This window comes from Anneissia japonica, unplaced genomic scaffold (genome assembly GCF_011630105.1).
Source record: "Anneissia japonica isolate Jap-2015-1 unplaced genomic scaffold, ASM1163010v1 scaffold287834_len5846547_cov211, whole genome shotgun sequence".
NCBI lineage: Eukaryota > Metazoa > Echinodermata > Crinoidea > Comatulida > Comatulidae > Anneissia > Anneissia japonica.
The window spans coordinates 5699862-5725878 of record NW_022704992.1 but is presented as its reverse complement, the minus strand read 5'-3'; the positions used below and the strand labels follow the sequence as shown (position 1 = coordinate 5725878).

Here is a 26017-nt window from a genome sequence, read left to right as displayed (position 1 = left end):
GAATATCGGCATTCTGATTGCCTATCCCATGCCTTCTGATACTTGATGTACAATTTAAGATTATATTATTTAACCATATGGATTTACGTGTTTCAAACCAAGCAACATCAATTATGTAAGTACTATTTTACTTTCTGTTTAGACTATTACTTTTCTAAAGCATATATCCTATAGTAATTCTATTACTTTTAACTAAAATGATATCAGTCTTAAGTAGAATTATATTTTCTGTTTAAAATATAAATTTTTCAAAATATATTTGTTATATTCTCTTGTAATATTATTTTTAAATTTTATAATTCCAGACATGTAAGTAAAAAACTATTTTCTGCTAAATATTTCAACATACTTTAAATTTTATGTTGTATCCTCTCATACAGTAATTTTATTACCTTAAATGTTTGATTTATGTGCTCCAAACCAAACTACACTTACTATTTAAGTACAATTTTACTTTCACAAATTGTTTTATTCATTAAGTGTTTCATGTTAACCTGTTCAGGTACTGTACTGATGTACGAACATTACATAACGTAAAGTAAAAACCAAAACTAGTTTAGTAAATAAAACCAGATATTGCATATAGAATTAAAAAGTGAAATAAATATGAAGATTTTGAAACAAATAAATTATAAGTATGTAAATATACAGGTATGTAGTGAAATCTGGAAGATTCTTCAAAATTCAAATAAAACAGTGAATTTTTCGCTTCAAAATTATCAATGTAGTATCCAATGAGATTTAAATAGAAACAATAATTTTTGCTGATTTAAATTTTTTTGCTATAAAATCCTTAAATTGATTTCCTGCTAATTCATGGGTATAAGCAAAAAACATATGAATGGTATATTTATTTGTTATTGTTTAAGTATAAATTAGCTAACCCCAGTAGATGTTTAAATATGTTATTTTCTTTTCATACAATTCGTCTCAACAACAATAAACACGACACAACAACTGAGACAGGAATCCCAACAGCAAACTGAATCAAACTATAAAAAGGGTCAACTTTTGGTATTAAATAAGCTTCGCAGTTCATCATAATATAAAATAACATTTTTACAAGAACTGCTATGTAAAGTTCAGTACACACCATTAGGTTTAATGTGACAAGTATATGAGGCATGTTGTGGCGAAATGGTTAAGTTGTCGCACATGCCAGTATTGAGTAAATAAGCTATTAATATGGGAGCTCAAAAAAATTGCCTAAAATCCAAATTTTTTTTCACTATAAATAAACAGCTTAATGTCTTATTAATCATGTCCCAAAGTATTAGTTCTGGAAGTGGTCAACAAATCATTTATTTAATGTTATTTAGATAGTTAATTCTATTAAACAATGTATGCACAAATAACTTTGGAAGGCAATTACTCAAAATCATGTTTATCTTGACTTGAAGAGTGCTGTACTTTCAATTTTCAAATAACTTAGACTTGAAATGTCCAATTTCAATGAATGACCCCTCATTTTAAAGATCACATACTCAGTCCTGCTAGTTTTCCAAAGGCTAGACGATCTGACTTCGAACAACGTCGAAAAGGGAATGAGGACGTTTGTTAGGGAGACGGTTCGCACATGGCGCCTTGGGTCGGACTGTTCCATTTTTCGAAGGGTTGTTCCGTTTTGGGAACAATGGCAATTAGTCGGTTATCCAGGTAAGTATTCACGAAATAGACTGTCCAATTTCAATGAATGACCCCTCATTTTAAAGATCACATACTCAGGTATCTGAAAATGTCGTATATATGATGTATATATCGTATTGATGATGTCACATTACACCCATATGCTTAGTATTTGTCACATAAAGACTTAAGTGTGGACAGAGTTTAAATAGTAGGAATGAAGATGCTTTCAAATATCAAAATCTTAGAAAGGTAGGGCTTAAGGTTTCTTCATCATGCTCATGATTTATTATCAAATTATTCACTTACAACATGAATAACAATTGCCCAACAAAAGCTATACAAAATATTACACAAAGCCAGCAATGGGTTGATAAACAGGCAGTTGGTTAACTACCTAAATCAACCAATCAAAATGAGAGACATCTGCTTTTTAATTATTAAATCTATGACAGAAGGTTATGTGTTTTCATTATTATTCAAGCAATTATACATAATAACATGACATTACAAATAAAGAGTAACATGTAAAAAGTGTTACCATGCAATGAACTTCCATGTTATTTTAAATCGTATTTGACACATAAAAGAAAATAGGCCTATATCTAGAGCACAAACAATTCAATACAGGTTAAACAAGTATTGACAGTAACATATTAATAGATTAAATTACTTACGAAGTATTTTCAATTGTAAGTCAGGCTTGTCTTTGCTATTATGAAGTGCCTTCATCAGGTCGCCAAGAATCTCCATTATATCTACTTGCCTCTAATAAAATGAATATAACATTTTAAAAAGTCATGATTTGAAGAATATATAAGCCCACTGACATAAATCCCAGTAATAGCTGTATTATTACTGTTTATAATTTTAACTTCTGTTTATCCCCTCACAAAATATACCTTTCTGATAGTTGTAAAATCAGTCAAAACTTGTATGTTTTGTACACTCTATGATGTGGCTAATATTGCTATAATAATGTTTATCTAAAGTGCATTTTCCACCGAATTAATTTGTGCGATACCAAAAGTTTCGCAGGGGGAAAAAACCTGTCTGTAAGTGCTTTATTTTCTATTGCATGAGCGAAAAGATTCACCGCATTGCCAAAATCATGTTGGCGAGCCATGGTTGTGTACATATATCGATTTGGTTCAGTGCTCATATTGACGTGATTAAATGTTTCCCTGAGCTCTGATTGGCTGCGCATAATTTCGCTTTGCAAAATGTAGAAACTGTTAGAACTCAAAAATTTGCTGAAGCGAACAACTCGTGCGAAAAAGTGAACAGTCTGGTGAATGACCTTAGGGCATGAAAATTAATTTGCGCACTTTCGCTTCACGCCAATAAATTTGCCTAGTAGAAAACCGACTTTAGTCAACTATAGCATTTCAATGATACTAATTTTTAGGTAATACAGAACTAAGTTCTGAATGTCGACAATTGTGTTGAACCTTTGTCATTTTAATTCTGTATTATTCCCAGGCTAGGACGTAGAATAATTAAACATTTTAGATCCCAGGTACTATACAGGATTACCTTATTCTGATTATTATTACAGCCAAACGATGAGTAAAGAAGGCTTGGTATTACTTACCTCCTCAGGTGAACAGGTATGAATTACCTGGACCATTAAGACAATGCACTTTAAGACCAGGTCGCAGAGAGATGGCTCCTCCCCTAGGACCAGGTTGTTACCACCTGGCAAGCATTTCTCAGGTAACAATAGATGAAAGATAAGGTCTACGGTTGCAGGTGATACCACCTTAAGAGCATTTTCCTACAGAAACACGCAGAAAATTGTGTTTGTTTATGGCATCTATAAAAATCATATATAGCATGGATAATAAATGTGCTAAGTACAGGACAGGAAAAAGCTCAAGACGACTATATTTTTAGGCCCTTATGAAGATGCACTAGACTGTAAAAACAATGTTTGCCATAGTAGCAATAGTAGTAGTAGTGGCTGGTCTGTTTCTTATCCTAATACATTGGTATTTCCATAATATATGAAAGAAATAATTATGTGCACATCAGCTCACTTTAGTGATTTTGCATTTCTCAACTGACTTACAAAGTTATTTTGAAGTAGATCAATGCTTTGTTGCTGACTGTGATGTAGTAAGGAGAACCAATGCTAGCCTTGGCTAATTTTGTGAGAAATCGGTTGTTAATAATTTCTCAATAAAACATTAAGGAAGGTATAATATGTACTCTCAGTTAAGTGCTGTAAAGTTTATTACAAAGAGAATATACATCTGTAATAAGCAGCTAGGGCTCTAATAATCAAAGTGGCCCTTAGCGAAAGAAATCATGTTTGGTGTGACCAAAATATTCAAAGTGGAGTGCTTATTTGAGAGACATATTAGATTTTCTATGGTTTGTGCAACAGTAAAATTTTATAATGAATAACCAATTCAAACTTATAATGCAAAAAGTCCATTGAAAATCTAATGAAATTTGTGTTAATAGGTAAAATTGTCTACCGTAGAATATTTAAATTCATTGGTCCACATTCCCCCATTAAGCCCTGTCCAGACTAGCAAATTTTATTTGACAAAAAACATGTGACATGCCTAAATATGGTAATGAAGGCATCACATCATCACCATTTATAGGCACATCATGACTATATATGGGCATACAACAGTTTTTGTCAAAGACAATTTGATAGTGTGGACAGAGTTTAACATTCTGGTAGTACAGTTGCATTTCCTTGTGTGGACACAAAATCAACCGAGTGAGATCTGTTTCCTTTATATATTCTTGGTAATAGAAATAGGCAACATTTTAAAAAACTAGTTAGACTGAGACCATGCTGAGACAAATGCTTATATGCACCATGGAGGTATTAATTCTAATTTTACACCTCCATGCATGCACAATTGCAGACATGGATACAATTCTTCAGGTAAAAGGGTACATTTTAAAACTTGTCGAACCAGGAAATGCATTGCACTAAATAAACAAATTCAAGATTTTCATAAGCCAATGTAAACAAAAATGAATAGTTGGTGATGGTATATACTATTGCAGTTACTTTATTCTCCCAAAACCTGATAATAATAAAAGTCAAATGGTTTACAGTTCTGTGATCGCACACCATTATTATGTGAGAGTTTCCTACTGTAGGAAAAGCTTTGTAATAGTTTTTTATAGGCGTATCCTAGGACTAGGCTTCTTTTGTGTTAACCAAAGCCATAGAAAAGGTTAGGTTTGTTGTGTGTGTTTGCAAGCCGCAAGATACTAGCACAAATTAAAGTCTGCTCAACGATAGAAAAATTACATGAAATGAAAATGATGATGTCACAGATAGAACACTAAACTAATGTATTGCTTAATAAGTACCACAACATACTTACTGTGCTACCCGAAAGTATTGCCCCAAATAAATGAAAGAGATGAGCTTCAATTTCCTCTGGAAGTTGATTGATTTCTCCCTGAAAGCAATCTATAAATCAATAAAAAATAAAAATTACATTAACATGTTTAATATAAAAAAACAGCTATTTATTGAGAACACAGGAGTATAAAAGCACCATATATAATATAAAAATTATTAGTACAGTATATCTACATTATTAAAATATAATTATAAAAATAATTAATTATTAATCTTATAATTAATCATGCATTAATGAATAAACTTAAGCTGAATTAAATGCTATAATTACACTAACCATAGAAAAATGGTACAAATTCTACAGACAGGAATCCAGGTTGGTTATGCAGTTGTCTTGGATCCATTTTGTGTCTAGAAAAGTAAAATTTAACTATTAGAATGCAATCCTAAACATAATAATAGATTTTTCTAACAGGAATACTCAGAATGGATATGATATATTAAAACAAATTACTTGATCATGATGGTATAATTAGAACATTTAATGTATGACAGGGGTAGGCATAAAAATCAGTAGGAGGGCCAAAGTGAATTTTTAATTTAATACCGAGGGCTGCACCTACTACTTTTTACATAAGATCAGTGTGTGGGGCCATAAAAAACAAGGTGTTTTCTAGTCAATGTTGCTTGGCGGGCTACACACATAGGGGTTTTAATTCATTTTCGCGGGCTGCAAAAAAATCACTACTGTACTGTGATGTACAAGTTAAAATTACATGCGGGATATCAATATAGAGTGTAATGTTAACCATATGTGCAAGTATTTATAATTTCTTGTAAACCTGTTTAAATGAAGAGATTGAATATTTTACAAATCTGATAAGTTTAATCAATGAAATTATTCACAAAAATATTTGCATAGGATGTTGCGATTAAAAGATGAGGTAGATGAGAGTTCCAGGGTATTTTCATTTTGCTGTGTGTGGTGAGTAATGAATGAATATCAATAATTAATGCATGTTGACATGTTATACCTAGTCACATTAAAACTACAGTGGAATAGAGCTGTAGGTTGATGGTTAAGATGTCTGCCTTTCTATGAGTAGCATGCTATTCAAATGTTGGTATAGCTACTCTTGTATTTTTTATAGGCTTTGCCTGCACCAGAAAAGCCATTCTTTTTGTTCTGATTTTTATTTCTCTTTTTCTTCTTCTATATCATTTTCCTACATATTGCACAGGGTTTTTCTGTCTGCCCCTCTGGTCACTTTCCATGCTTGGATCTTCTTAAAACTGTGTTGAAGGAAAGAGTGCATACCAAAGATGTGCATCAAAATATAACGTCATTCTACATCTTTTTATTATTAATAAATGGGTAATTAAACTTTTATGTTAACACAATTTTCATTTTCTAAAGCATTTCAAATTCAAACTAACTACAGCTAGAATAAATGCAAAAGCACCAGGAAATAAATAATTTTTTCAAGGTAGACAACTAAAAATATAACGACCAACGCAGGGACAGATTCTATGGTTTAACACTCTCCACATTACTCTTGCTATTACCATTGCAGCAATAATTTGAGTCTCACTGACGCTGAGTTGGCTTCCATGTTTATTTTTTCTTCTTTATTTTAATGAGCTTTTATATGGTTTTCCAAGAATTTTTTACTTTAGAATTTTTAGGGATTTTTTTTTTGACTTTGTAACTCCAAGCATTGGTTCTTATTATGGCAATAAGGAAAAGCCCTATTTTCTGTTTTCCAAATAGACATAGGTCTAGTTTATTATTTAAATGATCCATCATATAATTGTCAAGAGCACATGTAATTGGGTGTAAAAGAAATACAAGATAAACCAAAAGCAAAGAATGGAGTTAGACGGTAACATCATTAACTCAACATAATTTTATTGCAACATGTGATGTGATAATGAGTTTAGGGGAAAATGCGCCATATAGGAAGTAAACAACTTAATTCTTGCATGTTGACAAGTGTGCTGTGACAATACAAACTGACACAGAGTGAAACAGACTTATAACCTTTTTACACTGACAGCTCAACTAATGAATGATCCCACAGATACACCAGGGCATAAAGCACTAGTGTTTTAATCAATGTAAATTAGAAAAACATGATTTGGGTATAAAAAACAATGAGCTATAACATCATTTATTAAGTGTGCCACTGATGAAAAAGTGTAATTTCTCATAAATGATTAAATTATATAATTTTTTTATTGGTCCTCAATAATGGCTTGATCTTCCAATTCAAATTAATCAGTCTTCAATCCTTGCAACATCTAAACGTAATCTTTAGGACTTTCTGCTGGAAAAATATCATCCTTTAAAAGTATTCCAATGTTCGAGGTGCTGTGTATATGAATCAATAATTAAGTAGCTAGCACAGTACCAAATACAAGCTTACTGGAACTCCCTAATTTGCATATTTACAAATTATACATGACTATGTACTGATGCAAATGACAAACTGATTGACTGATTGATTGAACCATGTTACACTTACATTTCACCAGTTGGCAGTGTTAAAGTCGAATGGGCAAAATATGCCTAAACACTTTACTTACTGACATTATGGTTTTTTCATAGTACAAACAATGATCGAGCATTGGAGGTAAGTTATCCCATTTGGTTTTGTTTTTACACGGTCTTACAAGCAGAGTGATTTCAAAAGAAACTGTAAATGAAGTTTTTATTATGGACAATGAGTTTGTCAAAAGGCTGTGACTGATGAAGTTTGTCACATCTGAATTCAGTGGCTATTATATGAAATCATGCGTTATTGCACAGAAACGTTGTACCTATAAGCCAACTCCTACCAACTTTCACTTTCTCAAATTGACAAGGGTATTGAACTAAGATCTCACAGATTGCTATCATTCAAAATTCTAAGTCATTGGCTTGATTCACTATCATAAGGTGTACAAGAGAAATTGCTGACGTAGGTGTAAGTCACTCAATGTTAAATAAAGTCAACTAAGTATGGAGGCGGTATAATACAGAACTGAAAATGACTTCTGTAAATAAAACATATACTGTCTATTGACTTGTGAAAGAAACCCTCAAAAACTAAATTAAACATTAAATTGCCAACTTAAAAGAATTAAATAATTTATCCACTTCTAGTAAAACACACAATATTATTCAATGGATCTTTTAATAGTGTCCATCAAACTTAACTGTCCACGTGCTTGTCTCGCAAAAACTCCAGAGCCTATGAATGTTTACGCTATTGTTCCATGGCACTTTAGTAACAATCAGGAGCATTTGATTGCAGGACGACGGTAGGACATAGAACATAGAACATAATGACGTCACTAACAGTCTGCTGCGCATGTGAGAACATTAAGTTTTCCTCGTCACATGGATTCTAGGACGCAATTTGGCCAAATCTACATATGCAGAAAACGTAGGACGCCCGGTAGAACGGTCAGGCATGAGTTATTCCGTTCTAGCGTCGTGTCGTCGAACAAATCGAAAGCTCGCTAATATTCAAGAGGTGGAGCTTAGTGGAAGTGTCCATTCAGTTTTTGATCCATTTCCGATAAACCACAGATCAAAACTAACTAGGTTTACTATGTCTAACCTACAGTAGACTTTTACTATGCCTAATCTACAGTAGACCTTTACTATGTCTAACCTACAGTAGACTTTTACTATGTTTAACCTACAGTGGACTTTTACTATGTCTAACCTACAGTGGACTTTTACTATGTCTAACCTACAGTAGACCTTTACTATGTCTAACCTACAGTGGACTTTTACTATGTCTAACCTACAGTGGACTTTTACTATGTCTAACCTACAGTAGACTTTTTCTCATTGCTATAAAGACAACTGATGTTGAAATTATAAAATGAAAAAAATGATATGAAAAAAAAAAAATTGGAAAACATCAGACTTAAACTTGGGCTGCAATGGTAACATTGAGGGTGATGTGGAGAGTGCTAAGGATTGCACATATAAGCTGACACTACAGAGGTCAGTACATTTTTAGTTTATCTACCTTGTGTACTTTCGTATGTTGAGGGTGAAAATTGTCTATGCATTTCACTGTAATTTTGGATTTAATCTAGCTACAGCTAGTTTTTAAAAATGCTTTAGAAAATACAAATCACATTAACATAATAATAATAATAATAATAATAATAATAATAATAATAATAATAATAATAACAGACTAATTACTCTTTTATTAATATTAGAAATATGCAGAATCACATAATATTTTAATATGCACCTCTTTCATACATGATGTTTGCTTGTAAAAAATTTTGAAGAAGATCCAAGTATGGAGAGTGACCAAAATGGCGGACAGGAGAAAAAATCAGAAAAAAAAACAATGGGTTTTCGACTGGTGTGGAAAAAACCAACTATTGGCAGGTTTTAAAAGTTTTGTAGGCCTATATCATATTTGTAGTGATTTGTTGTGTCCTTTTTGTTTGTTCTTTTCCTGATCACGAGATGATTATAATGCTTACCCTACAAGAGCCTTCCTCCACGTGTGAAAGGGATCGTACATGCATTCACCAAGATGGAGAGTATGATTAATAAAATCCAAATAGCTTTCTTTAGATGAATCACAATCAACATCCTGAATCTGAAAAATATAAATCATCATTATTATTCACAGAGGTTTAACAACATGCACTTACACATTTACTTTATCCACTGGAAGCAGACTAGGATTAAGTTGGAAAAAGACATTATTTGTGAGTTTACTTCTTTTATAAGATGTTTTGATTGTCGTTTATATTTGCAATATGTTTGCATTGACAGAATGGCTAAAACAATAGAAAGGCACTGTCCAAAATTTTCCCATTTTTTGATAAACTTATTTAAAAGTGTGTAACTTCGATGTTAGGTAATTATCGTGAGGACAAAAAATTATCTGAATTCTTTAATTCTCTTGTTTTTTTCCTCTCACATTTCAAATCTTTATATGCATGGACCCCATTGGAAACAAGTGTATTTTAACAACATTAATTGGCAATCCCTCATAAACATCAACGTCTTACATTTTTGCTCATGATTTTAAATAAATAAGAATGACTGCTGTGTATGTATTTTTTATATATAAAAATTATATGTTAATTAGATTTTGTTTTATAGCAAATAAATTCAATCTATCACTCTGTTTTTAGGCAAAAACCCATTTCCCATATGAATGTTTTAAAAGAGGATGAAGGCCTCTTTTTTATCCTTAACTGTGGCTACATCAAATATACCTGTGTAGACGTGCAACTGTAGTTGCACATCTACACATACACAGAGAACAGTTTAGCTCAGTCAGCTAAACTGGTGGCAGACCAGTGTTTGAGTGCTGAACTGTGGAGATTCTTTCTGAACTTTGGTCTCACCTTCTCCGCCAAACACATGGTAGACTACCATAATACTGTCAGTTGAAACCCTCTCACGAAGCTTCTCCAGGCAGGATAATTTTGGCCTAGTCATCTGCTTCATTTACTATATCTATTCCTGGTCTTCTGACCATCATTGGTTCTACATGCAATATGGCTGATATGCGTGTTAAAGAATGCAGACTACTCTTCGCCAAAGGGTAGGAAATTATCTTTTGGTGTACTGCCCAATTCACTACCAGAAGAAACCAACTGGAAACAGGCTTTTTGGACTTGGTCTATCTAGTAGGCTATTGCTTTATTGTGTTTCAGACCGAAAACCTCTAATGTTTCACACCAAATACATCTGTGGCCTAGCTATCAATGGACACCCATTCTTATGTGAATTAATGAATTTCTGTATACTGTTTGTTTATACTAGTTCTAATTTCTGTATACTATTTCTGCATACTCATTCTTATGAGAATGAATGAAATTTTGTATCATGTTTAAGTCTTTTGCCTTGGAACTAAAAAAACTTTAAGGTGGTGACGCAAAAAAGGATCGAGAGGGACGAGTAGCATGGATATAATTTCATTGGCCTGATAGCCGTCAGTTGTGGGTCATCCCCCACTGACCTGAGGCGCCGCGGTCACCAAAGGATCTTCTGTTGATCTTTCATCATGATCGTCTTAGCCATGTTTAGTCGCCTCTCACTTTCAATTTCCTTCCACCTACAAACTCAGGATGTTCAATCTTCTAATACGCCAATTTCATGCTGATAAGTTGACGTAAAAACTATTAAAACCGCAAACAAACTGCAAGGTATTAGTCACTTAACACCTGTTTATATTCATGCAGTAAAATGGCACAAGCCTAATTAATGCAGGTATGAAAAATAATATCAAGTTGTATACCTTTTTCAGAACAGTAGATGCTATCGGAATAATCTGGCGCAAAAATTCACAAGAGGCAATGAGAGCTATATTTTCATGATTTCTGAAAACACAAATTTAAAATGCAAACAAAAAATTAATGATCTTTTGAAAAAGAACTAAATAAGCCCATATACTTAAAGCCTAATTTTATTTAAAGGACTAATTATTATAATGCAAAAAGTATTCCTGAAAGTTTCCAATTACATGTATGTCACCTTTGTTAGCCAATTAATGTCTATGAACAAAAAATACACAAAGGAAAACTATTTTTAACATTTTCTCAAATATAGAATCAAAAGATATGGCAATAATATTTACAAAATATGGCACCAATATATGACAATGTGACATTAATAGGCAACCATGTGTCCCCAATATGTTGCCATGTGCCACAAATATGTAGATCCCTGGTGATACTCAACACTTTAATTAAAAGCAACGTAACATTTCATACCTGCATAATATAATTAAAACTTTGACCATATCTAGAACAAACTGTACTGCATCTGGCTGAAAGTCCTCTGCTAGCAATATTTGGCTCTGTTCCAGTTTTTCCCTTATTACTTGAAGAAAGTTACTTGGTAATGCTGTCATAGAAATACTATCTAGTTGGCATCTGAAAATTAAAAAGAAAAACTTCTGAAACCCAAGAATGTACTCCTTGATATTATCTGCTAAAGACTGCCAGTAAATCTACACAAGGTATTCTTTTACTAGTGTTAAGTAGTGAGAATCAATATCGGTGAATTTAGTATTATGACCAGAGCAATTACAATTTCCATTAGTAACTTGTAAAATAAATGTGAACAATATACTTCATTTGGTTATCACAAATATTAGTCTAAAAATTGTTTTAAAAACTTATGAAATTGAAATACGAAATTACAAAATGTCACTGATCAAGAAAAATAAATTTTCAATGGCCACATTCAGCTAACCAGTCATATGAAAATAATTTTTAACAAAAAATCGTTCTAAAAAAAAACTACCAGTCAAATATGGCCAGTGACTTACATAGTAGATTGTACTAGGTAAATCCTTAATTTTGCTGGCAGAAATTTAAGAGTATATTCAAAGACTTTTACATTAGTTAAGTTACTTTTATTAATTGTATATTTTGTTTCTTTTATCTAACTGAACCACTTTTGAAACCAGTACATTGTATTAAAAGTGTATTTCAGAATAAAGAAAGATTAAATTAAAACAAATTTAATATAGAAACAGTATTATTAAAATGTCTATTAATAAATGACAAAAGAAAATGGTTTTCTCATTTTAATTTAAATTGAATAATTTTAATTTTGTTTAAATGTTCAAAAACAGAAATTCAATTAGCGCCAATTCAAAGGTTCTTAGGAACATAAGTCAAGTTAATAGCATCCTGCAATAAATGAGGTTTGAGTGTGATGCGAGTACCGGTATATCTTTAAATAAGCCATTCAATGTTGTGATTAAACTTTACCACAGTGATTATAGGCTTAAAAATCTAACATCACACTTTACATGTTCACTAAGTTCAAATTGCAATTGCAACATAAGTAGGGCTATACAATCATAAAGGCTTTTATTCAATCTTAATTCATCTCCAATCTACACAGGAGAATTTCTGCAATAAGCACAATAGTTTTTTACTTAATACCTGAAAAGGAAACGTGACTAGCAAATTTTAAATTATATACCAGGAGTCGGCAGTTCTATTATTTTTCGAGGGGTGTTCTCATGTGTGAGAAAGAATAGGCAATTTGTCGGTTTATCCAGGTAAAGTACTCACGAAGTAGACTATATACACCTGAATGGATTCTTACATGCAGAGTTATTAGGAATATCAACAATATAACACTTCACATACATAGAGGTATATGTTCCAGTACTTAGGTGAGACTTTTTATTTCTTTATTTCCTTCAAACCCCTTGAAACAGAAGCATCAACATACCAAATGCAATAAATTACATTAAAAACAGTGTACAAGTTAGAGCAGTATTAAAATGGCAATAGTAAACTGTATATCCTATAAAAATTGTGTTTCTACATATTGTGTGAATTTTGGTGGCTTTTACTTTTACTTTTTACTTTTTACTTGTTCTATTGTTTATTTAATAAGTAGTTTAAAAATGTTAAACCAGTGGCAATGATTCACTGATGGTCAGTATAAAAATAAATTTAAATAAAATAAATTAAATTATTATTACATAATAAAAACAGTATCCATGATGAATACAAAATTACCTTTAATTTAACATGTTTACAGTACTATACCTTGTAAATAACATACTTCATTTTTCATATTGTCAGAGAGAAGAAACAATTTAAAGTAAAATTTTGTTAAACAAGTTAGCAAAATGCTTCTGCCAAAAGCATCTATGTGGAGGAAAAAATAAAAATAAAATTTTATTGACAAATAAAAATAGCATGCAAGGTAAAAAAAGTAATAGAGGGCATCCATAGATGCTTCCGATCTTATCGCAAGTTCATAAAGAATGTCATATTTACTTGTAGGAAGAAATACAAATTTCTTAGAGCTTTCTCAGCAGTGTCAGGCAAGATAAACTAATGTAAAATATTTGTTCTAAGATTATCTTTTTTTTCACAATGGTGTGTGTAGTGTGATAACTTCAATAAGATTTAATCAAGTTTTCACTGATCAGGGGAAAATCCAGGGACCTACGAAGGCCCATGGGGGCTAGAGGAAGAGACACAAGAAAATCATACTCATGTTAATTTTATTTTACAGTTGACTACATCACATGCAATGTATCTTATTTCATTTTGTTCTTAACACACCTGCAGCATACTTGATACTCTACAGTATGTCTGTCCATAACATTCAATTCATTTCAGATCAATTATTATTTCACCTGGAAACTAAAGCTGAATAGCATATTTACATACAAATACTGCTTGTTTTCTTTTCTTTTTGTAAAGCACACTGAGGCTTTTTGCGGAATCTGCTATAGAAGTATAGAATTATTATTATTATTATTATTCAAACATAATACAGTGCACACTCCAATTCAAAACCACTTTTCTAAAGACCCAAATAACAATCTTCAATCTTTTAACACAGAGCTAACCCTCTACAGTAATTGGAAACCGAACACAGAGACCACCCCAAATTTGCAGGTCTCAAAGGTGGACTCGAATTGGATGGCACAATACAGTATATTTAAATAACATTAACAATGCTTAATCGAGTTCAAGTATGCTTAAATGTTGCAAAATCAAATTTTTTCTTGGTTTGTGTTTTCATACAAATTTTCGTTCTAGGAGCTGTTTCTACCTATTATCCCTTAATTATGGATCATGTACTTTGCTTGTTTCTTTTTTATTTCTTTTAATCAATATCTTTTTGTGTTTCCTTTTAACAGGACTAATGTTTTTATAGAACAGATATCAGAGAAAAAATATGTTACATTAAATACTTTTAGACCTACATACATGCCAACATAGAAGAATTAAAAAATCTGGAGTTTATGTCCTGATGTTTCAGTGAAAACTTAGGTGCAGGTTGTGGCTGTGGGACAGAGTGGGGGTAGGTTTGTCTAGACTACTGTGATTATCCTAGAAACAGAAAATGCTTTGTATGTACCATTAAATAGTATGGAAATATATATCACAAATTGTTTTTATTGTTTATTAATAATACAGAAAATAATAATACACACATTCAGTCTGGATATTATAAATTAGGGAGAGTTGGCAAGCACACATGATTATGGAGCTGCAAGTACAGTATTAGTGAATGAGCATCTACTACTAAACCAGTCATCAGGAACCAATGTAGGATAAGCAATATTAGATGGTTTTACATACCCTTCCTGAATGTGTTTGAACTGCAGGTCAATAGAATTCTCAAAGTGATTTACTAGATGTTTCAGGTACCCCTTTAAGTATTCTACATCATGCTGTAAAATAAAGCATACACAAGTCTTGTATTAATACAAAATCCTTCATTATGGTTACCGTATATTCACACTTAAAATAGCAAATTACGATAGAAAAGCAGGGGGTTGTTTTACATGTGCAACACATACAATTTTTTGATTTTTAAATCATTTTCGTCTTATGTGCAGATTGCCTATTACACGCAAACTTACTACTAAAATGAAGCTACTAAATGTTAGTATAAATAAGACCAATTTTAATTGCGGGGAAATAACATTAAAAGCCCATCAAATTGTATTATTTCGAAGATTTAGCCTACATTTGGCTCTGTTTTGAGTGAGTTATTAAGACCAGAAAGAGCAGCAAAAGGTTGAAATTCTGTTAATAGCGGAGTAGTACAGTACTTTTTTTTATTATTAGTAGTATAGATTAGTAGTATAACAAAACAACTAACAATTATACAAATAATAGCAACATTATAATTAATAATAACAAACATGAAACAAAAAGATAATTAAAATTTGCATTTAAAGAATGGGAAAATGTTGATAAAACCCTTCAGAAACTTAAAGCAGGTAAAAAAAAAAATCAATTATTCATGATAAAATATAGAATCATAACCTACTGTAGCAAGTCTAGCAAAACCTACAAGCTCTGATTCGTAAGACCTACAGTATCTAAAAATACATAAACCACCAGTATTGGTATTTTACTATTGAAGGTCCTGTATATAGTGTCTGTGATAAAATGATTATATTACCATTCTTGTCGACACCACTGTTGCTAGAATCCTGAACTTTTTTTTCAATATTTTTATTTTAGCCATTTTGACATATATTTTGCTGTGTTGAAAGTTGAAACACTATGACATTGACAACAGTACATCATTGCCCAATACTACTTTTACGTGGAATGCAATTGACTCCTATTTTGTTTAATTACAATCATCGATGTGGTCTAATTATGCGAAGTAAAAAATGAAAGCCTTGTTACCACTTTTCAAAGGGAAGCTTAGGGTAATTATTTTTTTTATTGAAGGCTAATAATGTAGTTGACCCAAAAAAAATGTAGCAAGAATTTAATTTAGAAAGTATTACATTTAGTAGGTGACAAAGTATGTTCATAGAGCTGGCACCATCAATGTTGTATTAAGTACACAACAATAATGCACATATACAGTACTATTGAAAATATAAACATCCTGAGATTTGTTGCTTGGCTCCAATACATCATAATTTATAAATGCCCCTGCTGACTATGTACCATGCATGCAATTAATACGTCAGATTATTAGTCAAATAAGGATATGACTCAGAAATTGCTATATAACTTGCCTTCAACATTAATGCTAATACCTGATAAAACTTATCAGCTAGTAACACTGCACAAGTTTTACTAAAGAAATTACAGTAAAGCCAAAAATAAAGCTATGATTCTACATAGAACTAACTTGGTCTTCAAAGATCAATGCTGTCAATCATCTTTAGGATACGTACTAGTACACACTAGAATCAATTGTATAGTAGTACACTACACTACACAGACTGGAATTATCAAACATGTACTATTAAATTACGAGGTAAAGGTTTAATGTTACTTGACTACTAGCCAATGCATAATACCTACTGAATATAGATCTATATTAATTAGTATTACTACTATTATCTAGATACTACTAGATGCGACATAAAGACAGCAGCAGCACATAGGGTAAGCATGTGAACCCAATGATCAACGATAAAAAAAAAAAAAAAGCTCCCAGCGGGAGCACGTGTCTACTGCTTGTTATAAGTTTTTTTTGCCTACTTTTAATTAATAACCCGTCCACATTCTTTGTGTTGGCAAAATGAATACCATATTTATTCGAATAAATGCCCCAGGTGTTTATTGCTGAGAAGAGTTTTTGAGGGGTCGTTATTCGAGGGAGCCAATTATATTTTTTGTGTATTAATTCAAAGCGGGGCATTTATTCAAATAAATACAGTAACTGTATAAGTAACAGATTGTTCTACGCATACATCATATTTCATAGGCTTACTTGGTAGACGGTTCACTTCAATCTTTAGTTTGACACAATGAAGGGGATAGCCCACAGTGTCTACTTGCCTGCCAGCAGGTAGTAGACAAAAAAGTGCTTCTTAACCAAAACAAAGGCTCTAAATGCTCGCTAACACATATCAAGACTGAATATTAGGCATTGTTTGAAAACTGCAGAATAAGATTAATTTTGCTAATGAAAAAAAAGGCTAAGAATTTATGTGAAATTTGCATAAGTTTGTAGCAAGTATTGCATGATTTATAAGCTAATTGACATGTATAAGCCAAACACCTAAAACGTAACGCAATGCATTTATCCGCAAAATTTTCAATTTACATGCAGTTACTGAATGTGTCCTTAAAAGCTCCAAACTAATTACTTGATTTCTTATCGTATTTTATTAAGAATTTAATTAATCATGCAGGTTTCTAAGAAGAAGCAAAGATGAAAAAAAATTGTTTTCTGACTTAGCAAAAACATCCAGGCGGAGGAAAAAATAAAAATACAATTTCATTGTTGAATGTAATCAATAGTAATGGGATGGCTAAATGCTTTAAATCTAATGGGAGAAATATACGTATCTTATTTATATGGGAGCTCTCTCCTCTCCCATAGTCAATATCGATGAATCAAGCCACTCTCCGTTAAACCATTTCTATCTTGTCGATATTGTGCGTTGCACAAACTTAACTTAAACAGAACTTAAATTTTCAATGTGGGGTCTAACAAGCATTGTAAGCTTGGATTTTAACTTTATGTGGAGCGTTGCTAAGATTTCAGTGACGGAAGCCTAACATCCCATATAGGCTTTGAACGAGACTAGTCAATGTGTGTTCTTTACTCATATTACTTTATAAATAAAATTAATGGCCTCTCTACATTCATAGACCATGGCAAAAGCATTACTAGAGCTAGGCTATCATATGCCCTAATTAAGGTAGAATTATGGATGGTCTGCAAGGTCAGACATGACATGTCTATAACCTCTATCAATAGGGGCTTCCCATCCAGGAAAACCTGAATGAAGGTGGTGCTACTATTTTATAATAAAAGTCAATATCTAGTAGGGTCTAGCAATAGCATAGGCAGACTTAACAGAATAATTTTATGACAATGAACAGATCTTGGACTATAGATGAATATTACTTATATCAATATTATGTACTGTAAAACACTTTACACCACGTCTTACTTAAGTACTTGCAGACTAGGCCTAGGGAGGACCCACAGCGAATCCCCCACAGCTTGCCAGCCACACACTGTCCACACTGCACTGATCAGGTGGGGTTGGTTGGATTGGAGAGGGTTGATTGATTGGTGGATGGAAGTAGATTGACCATCACTAACCTTCTGTTTGAATAACAGCCAGAGCTGATAGAACTGCTCGTCATTTTTCAAACTCATGATTACAGTTCGATAAAAATTACATCAAAAAATTGGTAATGTGGATTGAACATCTAGGCCTAGGCTATGCTAGGCAGAAACGAAAATAAACAAACAGCTCTAGGTACGTCTTCCTGCTCTCTCTCTCGCGATACGGAAATAGCAGTCATTGTAAATGCTGCCCTCTGTAAACGATTTTAGTGAAATTGTTCCCGTTGGTTTTACATGACATTCGTTCATTCGTTTGTTAGTTTGTTAATGCATTCATTCGTTTGTACCTCGTTCGTTAGGCCCAATAAAAAAAATTATTAGTTTATCACCCTCGCGCGCATGCCTTCTATGGTACTGGGAAAAAAATTTTTCGAAAAACATTTAAAAAAAAAAAAAAAAAAAAAAAATTTGAAATTTTAATTTTTTTATGTTTTTCATTCATTTTATTAAATAGTTAGTAGATATTGTTTGCATTATCTAAATCATGTTTTACTTTGAATATCAATGCACCAGCAAACAACCCAAGGGTAATATTTAGTTTTAGCAAAATAAAAAATTTTAAAAAAAAGCCTCCCTCCCTCATCACTTTTCCTGCCCAGATAGGGTGATAAACTAATAATATTTTTTATAGGGCCTTAGTTAGTTTTTTCATTCATTCGTTCGTTCATTTGTTCATTCATTCTATAAATTTCATGAGAAAAGAGAGCGTTGTTCTAGATATTTACAGTTGTCCCATGATTAATTTCTGGTATTCATTCGTTCATCCAATAATTCATTAGTTCGCTCGTTCGTTCAATTATTCATTTATTTGCTCAGTCATTAATTAATTAATTAATTCATTCATTCATTTATTCATTCATTCATTCGTTCGTTCGGTTATCCATTCATTCATTCATTCACCCACTCACTCGCTCATTTATTCATTTGTTCGTTAATTAATTAATTCATTTATCATTCATCCATTCGTTCACTCGTTAGTTCAATTATTTATTTGTTTATACATTTAATTCATACATTCTTTGCATTCTTCATTTATTCATTCGTTTGTTTATTCGTTTGTTTTTTCATTGATTCGTTCGCTCGTTTGTTCTTAATTACGTAATTCATGCATTCTTTCATTTATTTATAAATCGTTTTCATTTTTTAGGGGCTTCATTGGAAAAAGCTACGCTTGTTTTTAAATGTCACTTTCAATTTCAATTCACCATCTCTTCAATTTTGCCATGTTACTTGATTTTACTATTTTATATGATGTTTGCATTTGAATTAGAATACTGTAGAATTAAACTTGAATCGAGATGAATAATGGCAATTCCATTTTTTTTCCTTTATGCTAGAAGGTTAGCAACGATTTTTCTCGACCTTGACCTTGTCCTTAGAGAATGTGACTACCACAGATTGTGGTAGTCACATAGCTACACTAAGCCCGTCCCTTGGATTGTTGTTAAGGTCAAACTCTATTATTCATTTGTTTAATTTTGATCCATTGGCCATGTCAAAAAAATAAGTTGGAAATCGTCCCCTCCCGTGACATAAAAAAAAAAAAATCACCCGACCAATTTTTTTCCCGCCCATAATTCTACTTCGGCTAGGCCTAGGCTTTTTTTGTGAAATCATTTTGTCTGTCATGTTTGTTCGTATAAAATTCCTCCTGATCAAACACTGCACTGGAAGAGCCGTCAAATTACATAGGCCTTGCACTTGAAGAGAGATTTAAAGACTTGGCATGTATTACTCATTAAAAACTTTTATTTAAAAAAAAAAGGACGATCAACAACTATTCCTTTGACATGACCTTATTATTGTGGTTCATTGTTTTAGTTGTTATATTCAGCTTTTTATATTCATATCAGTTGTTTTGTATATTATTAATTGTCCTTTTTTTGGGACGCACCATAATAATGAAGTGTGCCAATGTGGAAAATACTCAGGTAGTATCAGAATTACATTTACTTACAGTTTTCTTTTTATATTTTCTGCTGAATTTGTCCATGTTGTTTTTGGCCTTACCATTTGATATGTTTTTTTTTACTGAATAGTTTTCTATAAAGCCTTTAATAAACACGGTAGTACTATTAGTATTCCTAGATACAGCATTTCTATATTCAGTCGTGAACTAAAGCATTAGTGACATTACTGTGAAATTATCATTTCATAGGACAGGTTTAGGCTCAGTTTATACAGTTTTCTTGTTAATAAAATGACTCGGACCACAAAACCCTTAAACTAAATTTTTGTTAGACATGACATAACATAAAAAGTTAGATTTATTTTCCATTTGTTAAATACCATTGGAATTCCAATGATAGTCGGTTTAAATTATATTAAAAAATTTATGAATTTTCATGATTATATATTTTCTGGCTCTCTTTGTCTTGCATCGATTTACATTGCTTTTTTTCCAATTACATTTCTTTTTTTTTTCTAGGCCTACATATTTTTTTGTTCTGATTTGTCTTGATTTTTTTCTGGTTAATAACTGTACCTGAAAATTCTGTAATTCTGTAAAATGACGCCCTCTATCACTATCACTAGTGATTTTTTTTTGTCTGAACAGGAAGTCTGGTTTTATGTGGTGTTTTTTGGTGGGGATGGTGGTTCGTGAAATGTAAACGAACTATTAAGTTTACAGTAATTTATACATAATTTACCTAGGCCTAGGCTGTGTTAGGTGCTGTATAATTAGCCTATATGTGTACATTCGATTATATTGTATGATGGGATATTTTACCTGATTTCCTTTAAGGTAAGTGTGACTTATTCTGCCGTGCCCCGTGTAAAAACTTCGCAAGTGATGACCAGGCTTGGTTGGTTGTTGTGGCTAGGCCAAGGCCTAGTCTAAACTAAACCAAGGCCTAGCCTATTCCAATAATGTACGTAGCTAGCATAGGTTTGGTAGGCCTAGCCAGTTCTCCTACTACTAGCCTAGGCCTAGGCATACTAGCCTAGTAGCAGGCCTGCAGCATTATGCATTCGATAGTCTAAGTCTATCATTAACTAGGCCTAGGGTAGGCCTAGGCCTAAAAAAAGCTGTTGTTTTAAATGTTTTTTTTTTTCATGCTTATTTGTTGATGAAGCATTTTTCTAACATTAACAACAAACAAAAGGGCCTAGGCCTAGGCTAGGGCGGCCCTAGTGAGTAGCGATACATTTTTGTGCGGGGATATACTCCCCACACCGGCCTTTTGAACTTTATTGATATCAGTCAGTTACGTGTTTAACTGGCATCATTCCTGGATACTTGTTTGGTGTCTTTTTTGGTCATAAAGTAGAATCTACTGATAAATTACAATCATGAGTAGGGATGTCACCACGCTGATCGGCGGTGGACGGGCCCGTCCAGCACTCAACATTTCCGACCAGGATTTACAGGCTCCCGACCACCACTATTATTTCAACAGTTTACAAATTGTAACAAAATAATTAGTTTACCTGATTTATGTTTTATTTCTTTACTCTGTTTTCATTTTGTATTTTAAGTTTTTCACTTTTAATTATAATTGATATATAATGTGTGTAAATGGACAAAAAATAAATAAATGAGTGCACATGAATCAGTGACATACACATTCATCGTGGTAATCGTCAAACATGTGAAATTACGGCAAACAATGCGGCTGGGTACAGTTGGATCGACGCTTTGTCGCCGGGATTATTTTTTTAATATAAAACAAAGCATGTCAACTATTGAATTTAATTAGGCCAAGAGTAAGTCTCATCTTCATCTGTTTTGTTGCATTCCTCAAATTCTGGCCTAGGCCTACAGTACCTGGGCCTGGCCTAGGTATACCTGGGCCTGGCCTAGGCCTACCTGGGACTAGCCAAAAAAAATCGCGTCAGCTAGCCTTGGGCCTAGGCCTGCTCGACTTACTTAGGCCTTTTGGTTTTTAAGAGCTTTCACGAATACGGCAACCCACCCCCGGGAAAACGGGGGGGTGGCACCCCCACCCCCAGGAAAACGCGGAATGATCGCCGACCGGCACTTCAAAAAGCTGGTGACATCCCTGCATGAGGTTAATAATAATAGTGGACAGGCAAAAATTAATTTTATTCCTGTACTGTAGTAGAATAATTTTGTGTGATCAAAATGATGAGAATAATAATTACAGTATATGATTGAACTTTAGAATCCCCAAAATATGTCGTGCCTTTGTGCTCGGACAACACCCATGCAATGGAGCAGAACATGCATTGTCAAATAGAGGTTTTAAATTTCCCTAACGATGCATGCATGTTTATTGTGCTGATAGGCTTATACAGTACTGTACATTACAGTAAGTGTTTAGTAATTCATTTTTTAGTAATACAAAATTTACTGGGTAGTGTTTAGTCAGGCTGAAAATGAGCTTCTCCTCGGGATAGTCATCAAACTTAATGTTATTGTTTGGTACAAATCAGCCACGCACGCACTTCATTGTCCACTCTTTGTAAGTGCTTATGATGAGACGCTGTTTGTTAATTCTGAGTGAATCGTCATTAAAAGAGATCCATTGCATTGTATTGTATTACTGGAAAGTTTAATCAAGTTACAAGGAAGACATTTTTATATGTTAGTGACGATATAGTTAAGGGTGTAAATTTGAGTCTTATCAATTTTTGAGGACCTAGACCTAAATATGTCTTTAAAAAAAACCAATGGGTCTGAATGAAACATTCTATAATACTTTGTAAAGGTCTTGTAAAAAAATGATTAAACGTTTGTGACAGTCCGCAGTATGGTGTGGATCTGAGGACCATTTAAAGGAAAACGTCCCAGACCACATATTTCGAAAACGGACAAACTGATCTGAATGAAACATTCGGAAAATGTTTAGGAAGAAATTATTATGTGTGAATGGGAGGGTCATTTCAATTTTTGAGGACCCACACCTAAATATCTCTTTAAAAAAAATAAATGGGTATAATTTAAACCTTGTAACAGTTTGTCAGAGGTCGAGTAAAGAAATAATTAAATTTTTGTGACGATCCAGAGTAGGTTGTACCTGAGGACCATTTAAAGGAAAATGTCCCAAACCACATATTTTGAAAACGAATCTGAATGAAACATTCAGAAAAAGTTTAACCAATACAAGGAAGATAGTAATGTGTTGGCGATGATTCAGTGAAGGGTTTACATTGGAGGGTCATTTAAATTTTTAAGATCCCAGATGTAAATATCTATAAAAAGTTTTCAATGGGTGTAAATGTAACTTTCTATAATAGTTTGTAAAGAATTTTTGTGATGATCCGGCATAGGGTGTGAATATGAGGACCATTTAAAAGGAAAACGTCCCAGACCAGATATTTCAAAAACGGGTCAACTGATCCAATTAAAACTTTCGGGAAAGTTTAACCCATTAGTTACAAGGAAGATATTATTACATGTGTAGGGGACGATCAATGTTAGGGTGTAAATTTGAGGGTCATTTAAATTGCTTACGTCCCAGTTATAGATGGATAAAAATGACACTTTGCAGAGTAGTTTTTCATGGTGTAATGAATAAATGATTCTATTTGGAGACGATCTGCAGTAGGGTGTGGATATGAGGACCATTTAAAGAATTTTTGTTGACAGTTGATTCAATTATTTAAACGCAATTTGCGTTTTCTATACCTGTTTGAGCTAGGTTAAACTCAAAACTACAGTGATATGCATGAACAATTTTTACATTCAGTAATTGAAACGCTATAAACTGAAAATGCACTTTCCTATACAAGGTCGTCCCATATAGCGCGCAGTGGTTATGGGTCACAATGTACCTAGCTATTACCATTGCAGCCGTAGTTCAAGTCTCACTAATAACGTCGCAGTGAACTTGGTTTTCATTTTTTTTCCCCCTACTTCATTTTTTCCACTTCATTAAAATGATAATGGTTTTCCATGTTTTTTTTTAAATTTATACCTTTTAACAACTTTTCTTTTTGTTGCAATTTCAACTTCATTTCTCATTAAAGCAATGGGGAAAAGCCCTATGTTCTGTCATTTAAACAGACATAGTAAGTCTAGTTATTATTATTATTATTTGCTGGCTAATTATTAAAGTGTCGGACAACATTGTAAATTGACCACCGTGAAATTGTACCACCTTTGATGTTATAATATAACGGATTTTCTAGATCAGGAAAATAAGGGGTTTACAGTGCAGTCTTAATACTGTACACCTTACTGTAGCTTACAAAGTCTGCGTGAGATAGACCCGAATGTGTGAGTGTCACACATTGCTTGAGCCTTGGCGTGTATGTAAATCACTGGCATTAAAGATATATGATGAAAATTATAAGTATATTAAATGTACTATAGATATAAAATTAAACATCAAGATACAGTATACTATACAAGTTTTAATGATCCCAAGTAATAAATGAGTTTATGATTATCTAAACATTTCAGTTAATATGAACTCACAATGTCCAAATCAGTTTTGAGACTCAGAAGCGTTTGTGTTACTTTGCAGTGCAGATATGCAAACAACGAGCAGAATATCTGACACAACAAAATTTATTTATAGTCAAATGTTCCATCTGTGAGTACGAGCATGATGATTCAGTGTTCAGAAGAAGAAAATACAATATTTTTAAAATATAAAATCAAATGTAAAATCTGAGATCTGATATGTGTGAGTGAGGTGATAATCTAATTTATTTTTCATGGGGTCTAGTTAAAAATTGGCATTTTAAATTTGAAAAAAAAATTTTTTTGTAAGAAACTTAGGCTAGTCTTTTCTATTTACCTATTCGTCAGTTTTAAAAATAGACGACAATGTAAATCGCAATTCACAATCCTGCATACGTGTATTATTAATATTCTATTTGTAGGAAATTTATTTCTGCAATTAATATTGCATTCTTACATCAGTAATCATAATTTACATAACCTCTAGTATTAATTTCATAATGCTTATTATGATAAAACAACAAACAATACTATTATTACTATCAGTACACTTCTTCTCTCATTGGGAACAATAGTTTTCATAGTTTCTGCTAGTCTACCGTGTAATCACTTCCTATGTTGTACAGTACAGTATTAATTTCTAGATGGGATGTGACGTTTGAAAGACTTCATAGCAAGTCATTATGAAGACATTTAATAATAATAAGTATTTTAAAAAAAATAATCTTCAATAGATTGTATAGACCAATCAAAGACACTTGGTGTGTGTTTAACTTGCACATGTTGGCAAATACTGTTTAAGTTCACTGTTGTCTTTTAAAGACTCGCAAATAAAATATACGAGCAGTACTGGCTAAAGACAACTTGATTTCTTGCTTCGAACAAGGTATCCATTCGTATGTGTCTTATTCAGATAAGCCTATCCAATAGTGATGTTAAAGGGTCAGGACCAGGACTTACCTTCGACTTTAGATTGACAAAGATTTAAATCATATTAAAAACAGTCACAATAAATGTATACACAGGCCTGGTACTAGAGTCCAGTTAAATATGTAATATGTAATTATGTAGCGAAATGATATATATA

At 32.6% G+C, this 26017-nt stretch overlaps 2 protein-coding genes across 2 annotated transcripts in view; one reads left to right on the top strand and one right to left on the bottom strand.

Moving 5' to 3' along the window:
- LOC117104905 (neurobeachin-like protein 1) overlaps positions 1-18737 on the bottom strand; it is a 56260-nt gene extending 37523 nt beyond the window's left edge. The window contains exons 1-9 of the mRNA XM_033245816.1: positions 18531-18737; positions 15074-15165; positions 11717-11878; positions 11242-11323; positions 9467-9585; positions 5304-5377; positions 4986-5074; positions 3221-3403; positions 2304-2394 (exon numbers count right to left, since the gene is read on the bottom strand). Of these exons, the coding sequence (XP_033101707.1) occupies positions 2304-2394; positions 3221-3403; positions 4986-5074; positions 5304-5377; positions 9467-9585; positions 11242-11323; positions 11717-11878; positions 15074-15165; positions 18531-18587 (949 nt within the window). The 5' untranslated portion in view covers positions 18588-18737. The remainder of the gene's footprint in view (positions 1-2303; positions 2395-3220; positions 3404-4985; positions 5075-5303; positions 5378-9466; positions 9586-11241; positions 11324-11716; positions 11879-15073; positions 15166-18530) is intronic.
- A 2376-nt stretch (positions 18738-21113) lies between these two features.
- LOC117104972 overlaps positions 21114-26017 on the top strand; it is a 35914-nt gene continuing 31010 nt past the window's right edge. The window contains exon 1 of the mRNA XM_033245951.1: positions 21114-21303. The gene's annotated coding sequence lies outside the window, so the exon portion shown is untranslated. The remainder of the gene's footprint in view (positions 21304-26017) is intronic.